The sequence below is a fragment of the Stegostoma tigrinum genome, chromosome 21 (genome assembly GCF_030684315.1).
Source record: "Stegostoma tigrinum isolate sSteTig4 chromosome 21, sSteTig4.hap1, whole genome shotgun sequence".
Classification (NCBI taxonomy): Eukaryota; Metazoa; Chordata; class Chondrichthyes; order Orectolobiformes; family Stegostomatidae; genus Stegostoma; species Stegostoma tigrinum.
Window position 1 is genome coordinate 26,914,332 of NC_081374.1, and position 16,879 is coordinate 26,931,210.

At 38.5% G+C, this 16,879-nt stretch overlaps 1 protein-coding gene across 4 annotated transcripts in view; it reads right to left on the reverse strand.

Moving 5' to 3' along the window:
- Positions 1-16,879, reverse strand: part of LOC125462895 (bromodomain and PHD finger-containing protein 3-like) — an 81,229-nt gene that overhangs the window by 64,014 nt on the left and 336 nt on the right. For 2 of the 4 annotated variants that reach the window (XR_007249724.2, XM_048553375.2), the window contains exon 2: positions 7,877-9,272. Coding sequence is in view for 3 of the 4 variants with exons in the window: in XM_048553375.2 (XP_048409332.1) it covers positions 7,877-9,261 (1,385 nt within the window). In the remaining variant the exon portion in view is untranslated. Of the gene's footprint in view, positions 1-7,876; positions 9,273-16,384; positions 16,453-16,678; positions 16,785-16,879 lie in introns of those variants that run through there. The other 2 variants (XM_048553376.2, XM_048553378.2) reach the window with 2 other exon arrangements.

A 16,879-nucleotide genomic window follows, 5' to 3' on the forward strand; every position in this document is an offset into this window, starting at 1 on the left:
GCCAAGTCTTCTCAGGATCTTGTAAACTCCAAATGGTAGATGCCTAAACTTCCCTCAAACAAACCCCTCATTTCAGGAATCAGTTGAAGGTGAACCTTCTCAGAACTGCTCCATCCCAATTCAAAATTTTTTTTTTTAAAAACATACCAGGAGACCAATACTGGATACAGCACTCAGTATCCTATGTAACAGCAGCAAAATATTATCTGTACATTCCAATTCCTTGCAATGAACAATAACATTGCGTCTGCCTTCTTATTCCCTTGCTGTATCTACATACTAATGCAGACTTCGTACCTCAAGAGTTCAGCAATCACTCTCCATTTAGAAATTATCCTGCTTTTTTTTAAAAAAAACAGTTCTTGCCAAAGCAGACAAGTTCACATTTTCTCTCATTACATTTCACCAGCCAAATTGCTGCCCACGTACTTCACTAACCAATGTTCCCTTTGCAGACTCCTTACTTCCTCTAAATCATAACACAGGTAGGAAGGCAAAATTAGGTTTATTGACTTGTAGGTTCCAACTGTCTACCTCCCTCCTTTCTGGAAGACGGTAGTCATATTCACTGATTTCCATTCAAATTGGGCTTATCTAGAATCTGTAGAACTTTGGGAAATTAAAAGCTACCAATATCTACTAAATCAAACATTTGGTTCCTTCATTCAAATTATTGATATAAATTCTAAACAGTTGAGGCCTCAACACTGATCCCGGTGGCACTCCACATGTTACACCTTGTCAATCCAAAAATGTCCCAGTACGTCTACTGTTTCCTACAATCTAACCATTCCTCTATTCATGTTAATGTGTCATCTTCACACTATAGGCTTCTATTCTGTGTGGTAATCTTTGGTGCAGCATCTTGCCAAATGCCCTTTAGTATTTCAAGTACACCACTTACAATGGTTCCCTTTTATCTATATTACTAGTTTCTTTTTCAAAAGAACTCGAAGTAGTTAGTCAAATACAATTTGTCTTTCACAAAACCTGTTTGGTTGTATTAAGATTTCTTAAGTGCGCTGTTATGACCTCCTTAATAAATATATTGCAGTAAATTTCTGTATGACTGACATTAGGCTCACTGGCCTGTAGTTTCCAGCTTGCTGTCTCTTCATTTTTGAATGCAGTAGTTTTATTCATCATTTCACAGCAAGAAACAAATAATCCAGAATCTACAGAATTCCAGAAAATTAAAATCAATGCATCTAGTATCTCAGCCACTTAGAGATTCAATCGATGAAGTCCTGTCAACTTTTAGTTCTGGTATTTTTCAGTTTACCTGGGAAATAACAACTGTTTCTGAATTGCTCCCTTTCACCTCAATTTACAGTTATTCCTGGGGTGTTATCCAAATTCTCTACAGGCAAGACAAATGCAAAATAATAAATTCAGCTATTTCCTTACTTTCCATTACTAACAGCCTAGTCACACATCAGAGGAGTGTTCAATTCACTTACACTGTAGAAACTTACTATTTTTACATTTCTTGCTAGCTTTCAGTTGCACTATAACTATTATCTTTCAAATAATGCCTTGTTGCTTTTTTTAAACACAGCTTTGAACTAATCGCAGTACTGTACATCTTTTAAGTTGATAACATCTTGAAATGCTTTAGTTAATCAGGGTTGGTGCACCATTGTCTGCGGTCTTCTGGAATGTAATCTGGCTGAATGTTATGAAGTATCTCCTTAAATGTCTGTCACCTGCATCGCTACTGACCTATCCCTTCGCCTAATTTCCCAGATCTCTTCAGGGTCTAATAACAAAACTAGTCTTAAAACACACTCCCCTCCCTCTCAAACTGAATGCAAAATGAAATCGTTAAAATTGCTGCTACCTTGGGGAACCTCCAAAATGAGGTCATTGTACATTACTGTACACAGAATAGACTTCCCTCTGGTCAGATCTGGAACTTGCTACTCCCAAGAAAGACTCCCAATTACAGTCAGGCTACCTTTGTTAATCTGATGGAGAGTATGGTTAAAGGGGCTTTTAATGATTTCAACAAGGGAATTCTTAAGTTTACTATTTCTTTCCACTGATTCCATTTGATCCGAGCTTCATGCTCTTCTGACAGGTTACATATCCTTTAATATTCAGGTCCTAAACCATAGCCATGTCTCAGCAATGGCTACAAGATGACAAATCAGATCGTACATATTTGACCATAATATCTGTAACAAAATGGATGAATTTATGTGCAATAAAACTTTTAAAAATTATAACTGGTTTACCAATAACATTGCTATAACATTACATTAGAAATATTCCTACCATTATCTACTCGTAAAACAGAATTGCACAAAAACATGAACAGAGTTTAGCATTGAGTTATTTATTAAGTTGGCTCACTTCAAAATCGTAGAAATGAAACAGCACACCTGGACATAAAAATGAAAAAAAATCATCTCACCAGAAAGCAAGTAACGAATATCAGAACTCCACCGCAAAAGTCTCAAAAAGGCATCCTGGTCATATGCTCTGCTGGAAACAAATTTCTCCCAACTGAGACAAAACACGCTGGAGTTCTCAAATAATCTATCTGCAGGAACTTCATATTGCTCAATACTTTGACCCAAATGAAACTAAAGCAATTTTAGCCAGACATCCCAGATGACTCTTAACAAATACGTGGGCAGAATTATGAATCCAAAATATCTGATCTATAAGGAACACTTATTATGTACCAGCCCGACTTGGAAAATAAATTTCCACGATGTAACAATAACAATTCTAACTCACTGGTTGACATTCCTTTAGGAGGGCATCACACTGGAGGACACAAGATCACCTTTTAATTTTACACTTTAGAACCGTTCAAACATGCCATTAAGTTGTAAAACTTGAGCTGGAGTCCAAAATCAGAATAAGGGGACTAATTCAGAACAATTCCAAATAAACTCATGATCCCAATGATTTCCTTAACATTCTGTGAATGCCTTGGGAAGGTTCTTGTGGTGCAGTGGTAGTGTCCCTACCTGAAGCAGGAGGCCAGGGTTCAAGTCCTACCTATTCCAGAGGTGTGTAATAACATTCCTGAACAAGTTGATTAGAAACGACATCAGCGAATGCCTTAAATTCCAAGGAAACTAAATAGAAGGGTGTGAAGACAGATATACCGACCATTAGTTCTTACGACTCTAACTCATTCTTGCTGATAAAAGAGTGAAAACTGTATCCCAACTTGATGAATGGCTGACTTAAATACACTGCTAAGTGTTGGTGAAAATGAATTAGACTACGGTGAAGACTTTCCAGCCATGCCTGGCCCCATCCAAACATTGGCACCAGCGAGTCAGTTGGGAGAACAAGATGAGATCAGTAGAAATGGCATTCTCAATTTCAAGAAGAAGTCTGCTTCTACAACCATATTTTGAAGAGAGAGAAAACATTCTCACTGGTGAACAGAGAGGAGCATAATTACATACATTTTCATGCCATTATTACCTTCTCACTTTTGATGTTTCCCATTCTCCCTTCTGCCTGATACAAACCAAACAATGAGTCCTAAAATGAAAGTCAGAGCAGGTACCTGGCAGCTCCAGTTTGCTACTTGCTCCTCTGGGCTTCCATTTTGGGCCAGCAGTCCCCAACATTTCAGGGCACAATTCGTGGATAGTGACTGCAACACACCCCACTCATTCACAGATATTGCCATTAGACACATACCAACAACTCCACACCCTAAGCCCTACTTGCAAAATTTCATTTCAATGTGCACCAGCCACTCTAATTCTCATGCTGGTGCCAGAGCACTGTACTTAGGAACAAGCACCCGCCTCCTGTATTGAACCAGGTTGCACATCAGGGCTCTTCACTTGCTCTCTTAGCATTCACTGCCTTTGCACCTAATTGGATGGTCACACCATCCCTGCCTTGCCTTCATGCACACTACCCCGTCAGCTAGAACTGAAAGGATCACAGTGCTTGTGTGCCTAAGCAGTAATACATTTACCAAAGTGCACTGTATGTGCAATGAAATGTTAGTATGCTACCTATGTGCTCCAAGGAGCACTTGCTTTTTGTTTCCCTCCCACACTATGCACAGTGAAGGGGATCTCCTGGTTAACAGCGCTTGACTGGGTGCACGGTTGGACTTTAAAACTGGTGTCAGTAATCACAGGAGATCCTGGTAATGGTGCTTACTTCTGCCTCTGACAAGAGAAAATATGACAAGCAGAATGCCATAACAGCACGGTTCAGAAGTAAGAAGGCAAGTATCAGAAAATAGGGCAAGAAATCTTGTTAAGACACAGAAACCTTCAATGAACTGACACTTAGCCAATTTCTGGTAAAATTCAGTCCAACGGTACTGATCCTGTATTGTTATATGGTGCAGGAAAAAGTCACAATGTAACGCAGCTATCTTAACAACACCTGAATGTACAATGAAAAAAAACCAAGGTTAATACAATTGATTATACTTCTCATATTGAATATCTTTTGAGCGTTTCTGGCTGGTAATGGAGACTGATAAATGTTTGAATAAATGCTTTAAATACACAACTTTTATCATATAATACAAGATGAACTGAAGAATGAATATTCAAAGTTTGCATTACATCAACACATTATAGCTCATGAGTTGACACCGGAATAGAGAAACATACAGTAAATACTGTAAAACCAAAAAAAAGCACCATTTGACAGAAAACACAAAGGTTGTCAACAAATGGGTTTTTCCCTCAGCGTCAATTTACACACAAGTATTGCACGCACAGTTCCTTCAATTCCAAAACCAAGCACAAATCACAACAGTTTTGTTCCAGTCTTAAGATAAAAAAGCTTTTCTTTACTTCATAGCACATACATAAAGCAGACATAAGGCAGGATGTGATGCATACAAGATAACTCACCTATTTACTGCTTCAATCAAATACAATTTCTCACAGCAAAGCCTAGCCAATATTTTTGAATGCTGTACACAGGTATTGCACCTCTATGAAAAAGGGATTTAAATATTTGTTGCAAGATCATTAATGCACGAACAATGTAATGACTGTGGCTTGTCTACACAGTTACAATACTATGGCTTTAAAAGATATATTTAGTCCTTTCTTTATAAAAAAGGAGAAAGGTTGAGATCAGAGGTTCTGATCGGTCTACTTCAAATGCAATAAAGTAAACAGCTGATGAGACCTTGGGGCTCCCTCCAACCCCTAGGATAGAACAATGGGAAGTCAGAATGAGTGGAGTCAAGCTCCCACAGAAACAGAATTTCTGGTGTCACAGTAGCAATTGCTGGGGTCTTGAAGGTGCTTTACATCTCTCCTTGCTACTCTTGAGTTTTGTCCTGTTATTTTTCTTCCTGGGCTAAAGAACTACCTGCAAGGCAATTTATTTTTCTGAATTTGCCTTTTGTCAAGGGTGCGTTTTTGGGATGTTATACTATATCGAAACAGTTACAGTTTAGTAGTTAAATAATCTATTATGCTGTTAAGTTCTCTGATAAAATTAAGTTATTCCAACGTCTTTTGTTTGCTGTATTTTGGCTATAGTGTATGAATAGCATGTTTTGCTTGAAATCTATGAGTTTGACCAATCAAATTGCATCCAGAATGCAACATCTGGCACTGGTCTTTAGAAAAGGAAGTAGTTCAGGTCTGGACTATCTTCTGAATGTTTTGTGGGGATTTGGTCTGGTCCCATAACAACTTACCACATAGCAACCCTGTACATTCATGTCTGAGTTGAGATTAAAATTTAAAAGTGAACATTCCAATAAAGTGCAAATCCGAAATAACTGAATGAAATGTTGGTCCATTTAAGGCTGGTATGCCAACCACCATTGATTGCACTGACCAAAAACTGTTGAAAAGTGCAAACCAGGCCGATGAATGGTAAAGCAGCATTTCCACCAATTTTCATTAGCCACAAATCAATTACAAAAAGCAAACTGGAGCAATAATTTGAGAGAAGGCAGAGGAATGCTGGAAAAACACCACCAGAAAAACACCAGAAAAACAGCCATAAAGAAAGTATGACCACAAACATATGCAAAAGGATTGCAGCACATACAATTTGTGAACATCCGCTCACATTGTGCAAATTCATCAATTTAATATTCCTATTACAATCCCAATTCACAAAGCTACATCCCAGACTAGGGAGACTCTGAGTAAGAGTCATACAGTGCAGAAATGGGTCCTTCAGCCCAACTCATCCATACTGACCAGGTTTTCTAACCTGAACTAGTCCCAATTGCCTGCATTTGGCCCATAGCGCTTTAAGCCTTTCCCATCCAAGTAGCTCTCCAAACGTCTAAGAAATACAGTAAACGTAGGCATCTCTACCACGTTGTCTGGCAGCACATTCTATATATGGGCTACTCTACGTAAAAAGGTCGCATCATACACCTGGCACTTCTGGCTAGAGTTCAGTACAAAAGATACAACTGAAGTATTTGCAACAACGTGCTGGATTCCTCCATCGTTTAGGATGGGGATATTTATGGAGCCTGTTCCTCCAGTGAGTTGTATAACATCCATCACTAATCACGACTGGATGTGGCAGGGCCACCTTTAATCATTTCGCCATCTAAAGTACTGTATTTTAACTTGCAGGACACAGGTATGTAATGTTTTCAAAGTACCCGTATAGATAAGACGCTGCTTCCCATATTGAGGTGCAGGGAGGGAATTATCTGAGCAAAGCTTTTAAGGCACATAGGAATAAAATTTAAAAGGAAAATCTCGTCGAGAGAAATTTTCCCTCAAGTGGAAAAAAAATATGCAACGTGGGGATGGAGTTTCACCAAACAACTTTAAAATGTTGCAGTACAGATCATGTCATATTCTTAAAATTACTCCCATAAGTTACATACAGTTAAGTCGCATTAGTTTGGAAGGCAAAGATCTAATAATTAAATTCCAGCAGCGTTCATCGTTCAAGTTAGCTAGTTATAAAAGACGGCATGCCCACTACTGTACATCAATAAAACCAACTGATATCATGGATGGGTAAAATAATCCTATCAACTAGCTGCATATATCTTGGCTTCCAATTTTTTTATTAAAAAAGATCATTGGTTGATATTGGTTTGTTTGACAATGTTTCTGCGAAACACATTGAAACATTTATAGGTCTACATAAATGCAAATTGCTTTAGTAGTAGGTATGGAGGAGGAAAGTTATAGCACATCAGGTAGAAAGTGGAGACACAGTTAACACCTTCGGTTATCTGAGAATATGATCCCAAGCTATGTGATTAAAATTAAAAAATCTTTCCAGAGATTAAGGAACAGTTTATCAAAAGACCCAACAGGCTGGTCTGATTATTCCATCAATTAGTATCACCTTAAGGTAATAAGCATAATGATACAAGGTGTTTCTTAAGTTCATGTTAGCTATAATATTAATTAGCATTACAGAAAGCATGCTAACTGTCATAACCATAAAGCTGAAATTGATGGTTTAATGGCATTATATGTATTGAACACAAGTGCAGACTATTACAGCTCCCAATGAGCTGTACTGAATTCTAACCTCCGACAGTTCGCTCGTATTTCTTTGGGATTATTACAGTCAATAACGTTCAGCATTCAAAAAATATGTTCTTCAAAACAGGTTTCAAAACATATCCTAGAAAAGCATCAATATTCCCAGATAAAAGGTGACTCAATTATCCAAGGCACCAGTTACATTGGAGCATTCATGGAGAAAAATGTTCTAATTGTTTATTACTTATATCCGCAAAGCTTCTATATGAAGAAAACTTTCAAAAGCTACGTGAATGGCCATTAAACAAAAATACATTGCAGCTCGCGATTGGAAAGTTGTTGCTAAACACCTGAAAGAATGTAGCTAAATTCATGACGTATTTTTCCAAAGCTAAATGACGTACCTTATCCACCTGTTTTCAAAAGAAACTCACCTGTGAGTTGGTATCTGTGGCACAGTTACAACTGGTACCGCTGCACGTCGTTCTTCAAGAAAATTTCTAATTTTTTTAGCTTTCTGTTTAGATTTGACTTTGGTCTTTTTAGGTGATATTTTCCTCGGGCTGTCACCATCAACAATATCTTTTTCCTGGTCCTCCTCCACTTCCTCAATCTCATTATCACCCAATTCAAGAATATTTTTCACTGACCCTGGTGGAGAGTGGACATCACAATATGCAGTTTTCCGGACACTGAAAGTCGTCCCATTCGCACTTGTTTCTCGTACTGGTTCCATTTTCATGTACAAACCAGTCCTTTGAGCACAAGTCACATGGAATGCCGTATAGCAATTAGCTTTGTGACACTGAATAGATGCTCCAGCACCTTTCTGCTTGCAAATATAACATATTAATTTCCATCGCGCAGAAGGGATATTCTCTATGCTGTCTATTGGCTCCAAGAATACAGTATTAGCAAAACAAACCTCTGGTATCCACAGAGCACAAACTACATGGGCCCATCGGCCATCATCTGTCTGTTTAAAAGCACCACCATTATTTGGACACAATGCGCAATCAACAGGCCTAGAAGGAGATTGCAGGCAGCAGCGACAAAGCCATTGTCCTTCTGGAATATATGGTACTCCGTAGCACTCCTGATGTACAGCAAGATTGCAGATATCACAAAATAAGATCACATTGCTATTCTGACACTCACCATCCATACAAATACAACAAACTGCATCTTCGTCAATTAGAGATTGGGGGTCACCTTTATTCCGACTTTCAAAATAAGATTCTTTTTCCAATTTATCCATGAGGCACTCAAATGTCTCTTGGGACACTATACCAATCACATCATTTTTGCGCTTTTCATTGATCATTTCTAGCCATGCATAATCCTCCTCATCCATATCGTACTCAACCTCACCATCCAGTTCTTCCACTGATTTTTCAATGTATCTGTAATATGCTGATGATAGGGGTGGAGCATCAGGAGGATTATAATCAATAATTCTAAAAGAAGGTTGAGGTAATTCAATAGGTGCCCCAGCTGCATGTTTAGAGGCTGACTCTTTCCTTTTGTCTTTGCAAACTGTTTTTTTTGAGTTTGAAGGAAAGAGAGGTTGCTCACTGTTTTCTTTGTTACTATTACATTCTGTAATTTCTTGAGCAGTCAAGTCATCCTCTGTGATAATCTTTAAAGTATCAAATATGCTAATTCTGTGCAGTCTCCCATCAATGTCCACCTCAACCATTCGTTGTGCTTGAGCGTACGTTAATGTTTCTCTGCTTGGAGAGCATTTAAGACCATAGGGAGATGGAGAACGACGACCTCCACAGCTATTTCTCATTTTCCTCTGTGGTTTTCGCATCATCTACTGGCAATCTGCAAAGCAGTAATAACAAGGTTTCATTTAGGAGGTATCTCCTTGACATTAACATTGTTAAAAAATGCATTTAACACTGCACTAAACTTCAGATTTTCTGCAGTCCTGATCTACAGTTTATGTTGCAGACATGAAAGTAAATTGAAAGGGCAATTATACTTCTTCAGTAATATCCATGTTAACATAGTACATTCCAACTCAGCCAACCTGATTATTGAAAAGATAGATTTTATTTGACATAAGTAAAAACTGCACAAATTAGCAAAATGTTTTTCAGAAGAACCAGTAACAGAGAAAATGACACCCAAATTTGAATTGGGAGAAGTGTAGATGAATTACTGGAGATAAGTTTGCTATTAAGTGTTTGAACTGTGCAAGCAGTTTAACCTAAACAGTAAATGAATGGATCTCAAGCTTTTTGAACACTAAGCCACACACTGCTGTTAGAATCTTGTCATTAACAACTGAAAATTACTCCTCAAACTCTTATTTCCGAACATTCAAATCTGGAAAAAAAAAGGAACCTGCAATTTCAAAAGGATGGTTATACAGAAACACATCAACATTATCTCAAGATCCTGGGTGCCTGAATTTCCAAAGTGTGCTATGATTCTGAAGGAAGAAAAGGCACTCCTCTCCAAATCTAACCAAACATTTCAATTTCACAAAGATAAACGAGGAACGCAACTCTTTAGTTCCAACATATTAGCATTAAAATCTATCCTGTACAATGTATTTAGAATAAGGTAAAATTGAACGTCAAAGGCCAGTGTCAATCATTATATGGAAAATTCCAAAACAAAAAGTTTGGTTTTCCCCAGAACTATGCTTGCTGAATTTAGAGGAAGGATCAAAACAAGTATTATGCTTTTGTTATTTCTTTCATGTCTGAAATTCCCCTGAAATTGAGATTGAAGTGGGGTAGGCAATGACAGGAGGTGGCTTTTCCAACCAGACTCCTCCTTTGTCTGGAGACTTCTCAGATTTGGCACAAGAACTTCTAATAGTCCTCAAAGAACCTGTGCTGTACTTTTCTATGTAACCTCAAGATGTGTTTTTTTTTTGAAAAATAATAAAAGGACAGCAGTACAGACTTTGCATAGTTTGGTGAAATTAATGATCTAACAGTATACTGGGATAGGTTTTAGTATATTGGTACTTGTGGAACTTTAAGTGTTTTCTATCTACTGCCAACAAAACAGACAACTGCCACAGAAAATAAATCAAAGGTTGAAAAAAATGCACTTATCCCTTTGGAATTTAGATAGTTGAAAGGATACACTTGAGAAACCTTCCTCAATAACCTGGATCATTTAACTAAACAGCAAATCACTGCATGTATTAGAAATCTAATAAAAACAAGCTGGGAACACTCAACGGTCCAAGTATCATTTATAGTCAACAGCCTTTCTGATGACCAGCGTTTGTGTTTTTATTGGTTAAGTGCCCAACGTGCAAGTCTACCACATAAAATGGTGATCAAAGCTATGAAGTTATCCAAAATACAACCTCCAAAACTTGCTAATCTGTCCCAAAACCAGTGTTCTACTTGCACTTATATTATTTGCTGATGCGACCTATTTAGATTTTGTGGGTCTAAAATTTTAGAAAGATTAATTTTTAATCATTTACTGTTAAGTCTTAAATCAAAACACCAAGATCTAATACTATGACTAACTTAAAATGTAAATTAATATGAATATGTACTTAGAACCTCATTGCTGATTCCCCTACTTCAACACGTGGATCTATACAGCTTATGTAGACAAAACTATTTGGCCACCATGGTCCGGACATGTGAAGTCAAACCTAGTGCAGTTCAGTCATAATTAAGGACTTCAGGTGCTGAAAACAGTTGTTGAACATAGATAAAGATAACAAGTATTTTAGACACTTGAATCTGCACAAAACAAACATCATGCCCACTTGCATAATCCAAGAAGCAGATGCCACACCACCAGCATCCCCCCCCAACCCCTTCAACATTCTTTTCTTTGGCAATGCACGGAAGTGATCAGGTTTTGAGATTTGATGCAATCCTTATAATTCAGGCTTTCAAAATTGCTTCAAGTTTGACCTTTGAAGTCTGTTTCAAACCACCCAAGATTTAGCTTTTTACAAGCTTGCTCCTGTTGCCTCTGGAAGAATGAAAAAAATTCAGTTATAATTTTAAACATAAGCAGGATAAGAGTGTGGTAGAAATGCTTGCAGTGCAAAATTGAAGGATTCAGAAATTATACTTCCAGCAAATTATAGAGTGGTACAAGCTATTTTTGCTATTAGGTAGCTTTTTGTCGTGATATTCATGCTAGAATCCCTACAGTGTGGGAACAGGCCCTTCGGGCCAACAAGTCCATGCTGAACCTCACAGTATCCCACCCAGACCCATTCCCCGGTAACCCACCTAATCTACACATGACTGAACCCTATGGGCAATTTAGCATTGACAATTTACCTAAGCTGCATATCTTTGGACTTTGGGATGAAACTAGAGCACCTGGAGGAAAGCTACGCAGACACGGAGAATGTGCAAACTCCAGACAGACAGTCGCCCGAGGGTGGAATCGAACCCAGGTCGCTGGTGCTGTGAGGCAGTGTGTTAACCACTGCGCCACTGTTCGGCATCACTAAGAAGGTACTCAATTTAAGACTGCCAGAGACGAGTCAATAATAACAATCCACTGTACAGAAGCCAGTAGAGCCATATCTTTTAGTTATGTTTTAATGAATTATTTTTGGTTACTGTACAATCAACCGTTGAGCCACAACTGTAACGGTGATTAAAGTTACTAAGATATGCAGTTCCAGAAGACAAGGTTTTTTTTAAAAAATTGTTTGCTGCATTCCTGCACATAATAAAGAATGTCGGATCAAATTTATGTGTCAAAATTAAAAATCTAATCATGACAAAATTACTTTGAAAATGAAGTTCTTGCCAACTTTTTTTTGGACAGGATTTCATTGTTGCAATAATACTAACACCCCTTTTGCGCCTTGCCTGAAAACAGTCTACTTGTGTGCAAGCCTCACAGTCAATGGACTTCAATCAACAAAATTCCACAATTAAGCCAGATCTTATCTTCATTTAGCATTCACAAATTACGCCACATTACAATCTAGAAACAGAATTCTAACAAATTGTTATCTGAGTCAAAGGAGACTAAGGCCAACTGTAATGGGCCTAAGGCTTGTGATCAAAATATTCTGCACAAACTCATGACTGAACCTCAGACATGCTCATCTGATAAATTTATTAAACATCAGGCAGCCTCCCAGAACACAACTGAAAGAACATTTATTTTAAATAAACACACTGGAGCAAACACTAAAATCAGAGCTTTCACATTTGTGCTATTGAGGGCATTTTACAAATATGTAAGTTCTCATTGTTACTCAAAAACTAAAATTTATTCAGAACATATTCATAACAGAATGACATTGCAAGCCATGCACAAGGTTGACCACAGTCAGTCATTTTACCATGTAATGTTCTTGCCTGAAGAAAGACAATATGCAAGTTGAAATGAAACAAGGTAGAAATGCAAAGAGAAGCACAAAGGCAAGAGGTTGCAACTGAAATGTCATGAAATTCTCAAGATTGAAAAAAGGCTAGTGCTATTGAGATGTTAAGATCTCGGTAGAGACAAGTGAATATTAAAAATATTCAAACTCCCAGTTTTTAACTGAAAACATCACAAACAGTCAAAAAGAATATTACAAACTTCACCACCACTGCATCCCCTAACAGCTTCTACTTTAAATCCAAAATTTTAACAGTACACTTCCTGTTTGCCAGTTTAAAAAAATACATTACCTTTTTAACTTCAGAGTCTTGAACATGTACAGTTAAATCTCAGAGACAGACTGATGCATGTCTTGGCTCTTAGTGTGGTTATTCCTCCTTTAGCCAGTTAGATTCCAAGGTGAGGTGCTTTTCAGGGATTCTTCCACTATAACCCAGATAGGTGAACTGTCTGGCCTTTCTAGAACACCTCAAATTTTGATTTCTTCAGTTGAAGCTTGGTCCTCATTCACATACTTACAGATGAGGAGGTGTCAGTGCTGGACTGGGGTGAACAAAGTCGGAAGTCACACGACACCAGGTTACAGTCCAACAGTTTTATTTGAAATCAAAAAGCTTTTGACTATGCTCCAAAAGCTTGCGTTGTGGGGCTTCTGACTACATCTTTACAGAGTGATGCCAAATTAGAGCTTCTCTGGTAGCCAAGGTTCTCTGCCCCTTGATCTGGCTGCTAGGCAGAAAGAAATTCTGCTATCTCAAAATCACTCTCAGGCTGAGTGCCTTATAAACTATGTAAGCAGCAGAGATTTACAAAAACAAAAGAAAACTTTCTAAACCCTATAGGCTAACTCCTTGCTAATGTGGCACATGTAGTCCATTTGTACTTAAGAATGTAAATCCAAAAAAGATGCAAAAATTATAATTGATTCTTTGAAATGTTTGTTTGTTTACTAAAGTACCTATAAACCTTTAACAAAGGCAGAAATTGGATAAACTCAGCAGTTGTGGGGAGACAATTAACATCTTGAGTCCAGTGACTCCTCATTAGAATTGATAACAGCTAGAAAAGAAGTGGTCCTTATGTTTAGTCTTTTATGGGAGGGGTGGGGTGGAAGAAAGACCGATACAGACAAGCAACTCGGCGGAAATGGAGCCCAGAACGAAATAGACAGACAATGGGATTATTGATAGTAAGCCAGAACAGAGAAAAAGCTAAGTGATAATAACGGCTGGCAAACCATGATAGGTTCATTAGGGGTGGAAAGGAGGAAAGTGAAGGAAGATTTAATTAGTTTTTTTTAAAAAAGCCTTTCATATGGGGAATTACATAAATAATGGAAATTCCCCCACCTCATTTTCACCTTAACTACAAACTCCCTTTAGGTTTATGTACAGATAGCCCATTTCCTCAACAGACAGAACGATCACTATAATCCCGAGTATGAAAACTTCTCACCACCATCACAAAAACTCAACAGGACTTATCCTTTAATCTGCAAACCCAGGCCTGTTTGATAAACTATACACACCTACGCATATCATGCATCTATCTTATATGTAAAAATCACAGTTGTTCAACTTAAAATGTCTAATCAGCATCTCTAACAAAGTCACTTCCATTTAGTGCGAAGAAGAAAATTTTCCAACATGTTAAAAATTGCAACAGTACTTACAATCCATAGCACAGCACATGGCTATTAAAGTTTTAACTTCAGCATTCAGAACGGGGTAGTAATGATGCCTTTGATTTTTCTGATTTTTCTCTACTTATAGCATACATGTAGTCACAAGCAGTTACAAACAGGTCATAAAATGTTGACTAAACCTTTCTACTTCTCTATCAAAAAATAAAACAGCTGAAGGAAAACATCACAAAAAATCAGACTGAAAGGCAAACAGAAATTCTCTTCATACTCTACATCCAAGTATCGGAACCAAACACAACCTCGAGCAGGAAATCAAAGAGGGGAATGTTTTTGTTGTTGCACCAACTACACTGTACTTGTATTGGCATATTAAAATCCAGTTATTTCATTAACACTATAAATTAATTGACTTGCAAACGTAGAGATCTCTATTTTCACAATTTCCTTCTTAATATAAATAACTAGAGGTAATTCACAGATGTAGGAAACATTGTTGGGCAAATGGATCACATGATATACATTGTTGCAGATGGCTTTTTGCAAGTTACAGTGTTTTACAGACTTTTCTAATCAATCTGTTCAGATTTTAATCATGCAAGAGGCCTTCTAGCTCACAACTAAAGACACTACTACCACCACCAATGCAGAGCAGAAATGGAGATAAGTAAATACTTTATATTACTTTTAAAATAAAGGAATACTTCCCAGTGATTTCTGCACAGGATATTATTTCTAGAACCTCTCACTACAAAAAAAGTTTAAAAGCCATATACACAAGTTGTTTGCACAATTCAGTTAAGTACTTTAGAAATGATTAAAAAGACATATTAGCATTCAATAGATAACAGGAACTGCAGATGCTGGAGATTCTGAGATAACAAGATGTAGAGGTGGATGAACACAGCAGGCCAAGCAGCGAGAGGAGCAGAAGGTTTCTGAGGAAGGGTCTAGGCCCAAAACGTCAGCCTTCCTGCTCATCTCACGCTGCTTGGCCTACTGTGTTCATCCAGCTCTACATCTTGTTTTCTTCGCATTCAATAGCTAAGGCACTCCTTTCAAGCAAAAGATTCTTTGAAACATAATTCAGTTACTCGCATAGATTTTTTTTAAAAATCATGAGCAAAAGTCAGAAAAAAGGAGTTTCAATTGGTTTATATTATTTTGAAATATCTTCTACAACATGTTGCTTTGCCCATCAATACAAATCGTCAGTAAAATAGTAAATCGAACTGCTTATGACATCTGTACAGAGATTTTACGAACTTAGCCACTTCATTCAAATTTACTTAGGTCCAGGATCCCATTAACGTCGCTATTTATCAATAAATCTGGATTATTTTATTTAAAGTACGGGCTGTACATGTTCTGAATTGCCTGTTCATTTTGTTTACCTCACTACAAACGAAATGAAACGAAATACAAATGAAAAGAAGGCCCAAAAACAAAACTCGAGCGTTCAAGACATCACAAGTCCTTCGTGAGCAGAAGACACTGCGCGAAAACGGGCGCTCGATTTAAATCGGGTTACCGCTGAACGTGTCCGGTTCATGTATAGTAGGTACTAATGGTGTACTTTATTCCACAAGTTAGACCCCGCTGTCACATTACTAGGGGTTGGACATTGTTGACGTGGCCGGAGGACCCCAACTCAGTCCTTTGTCTGTTTCCCCCATTGCACTGTGTCGGGCTCTGACACCAACTCAACTGGACACTCGTGCCAGCTCAGCTGTTCGATGACGTCGAGACGGGGAGGGGGTTCAAAAGGTGGCTGACGTCACCGCAGCAAACTAGTTTCCCGGGCCCATTTGAAAGTCCCTCTTGGCAGCAATGGACACCTAGTCCAGCCGCCATAAGGCTCATATTCCCATACCTTTCCAACTCTCTCCCCTCCCCACCCCCCCCCAACAAATGTATACTTCAACCCCTAAACAATAACACCCACCTGAAACCATGTTTCAGCAAACCACCCCTCCACTCCCGGCGTGAACCCCTCGCCACCTCCCTCCCAAACAGCACGAAGAATTTTCTAGAATCTCTTTTCATCAACCGACCCACCATCAATACACTCGCCCCCTCCCCCAAAGCCTACACCAAGCAACGACTCAACCGACCCACTAATAGGCGCGTGCAAAATTGATAGGCGCTCCAGCCAATAGACGCCAGGGTTCATCTTCACTCAGCGCCAATCAAGAAACAGCTTACCCTCGACTGACCAATTGGAGAAGGCGGGACTTACCGTGCTTGGCTCCACCCCAGTTCGGCTGGACGGAGAGAATTTACTGTAGAACAAGATGGCGACTATTTCCACAACAAGCGACCTTCTCCATTCCCCCCCCGCCAAAGCATATTAATTACAGACCTCTAACGGCTTATCTGAGTGCGTTTCACTCGCGGCCGATGGCAGCGGCGCGACCCAAAAGCTCACGGCTTCACTTTC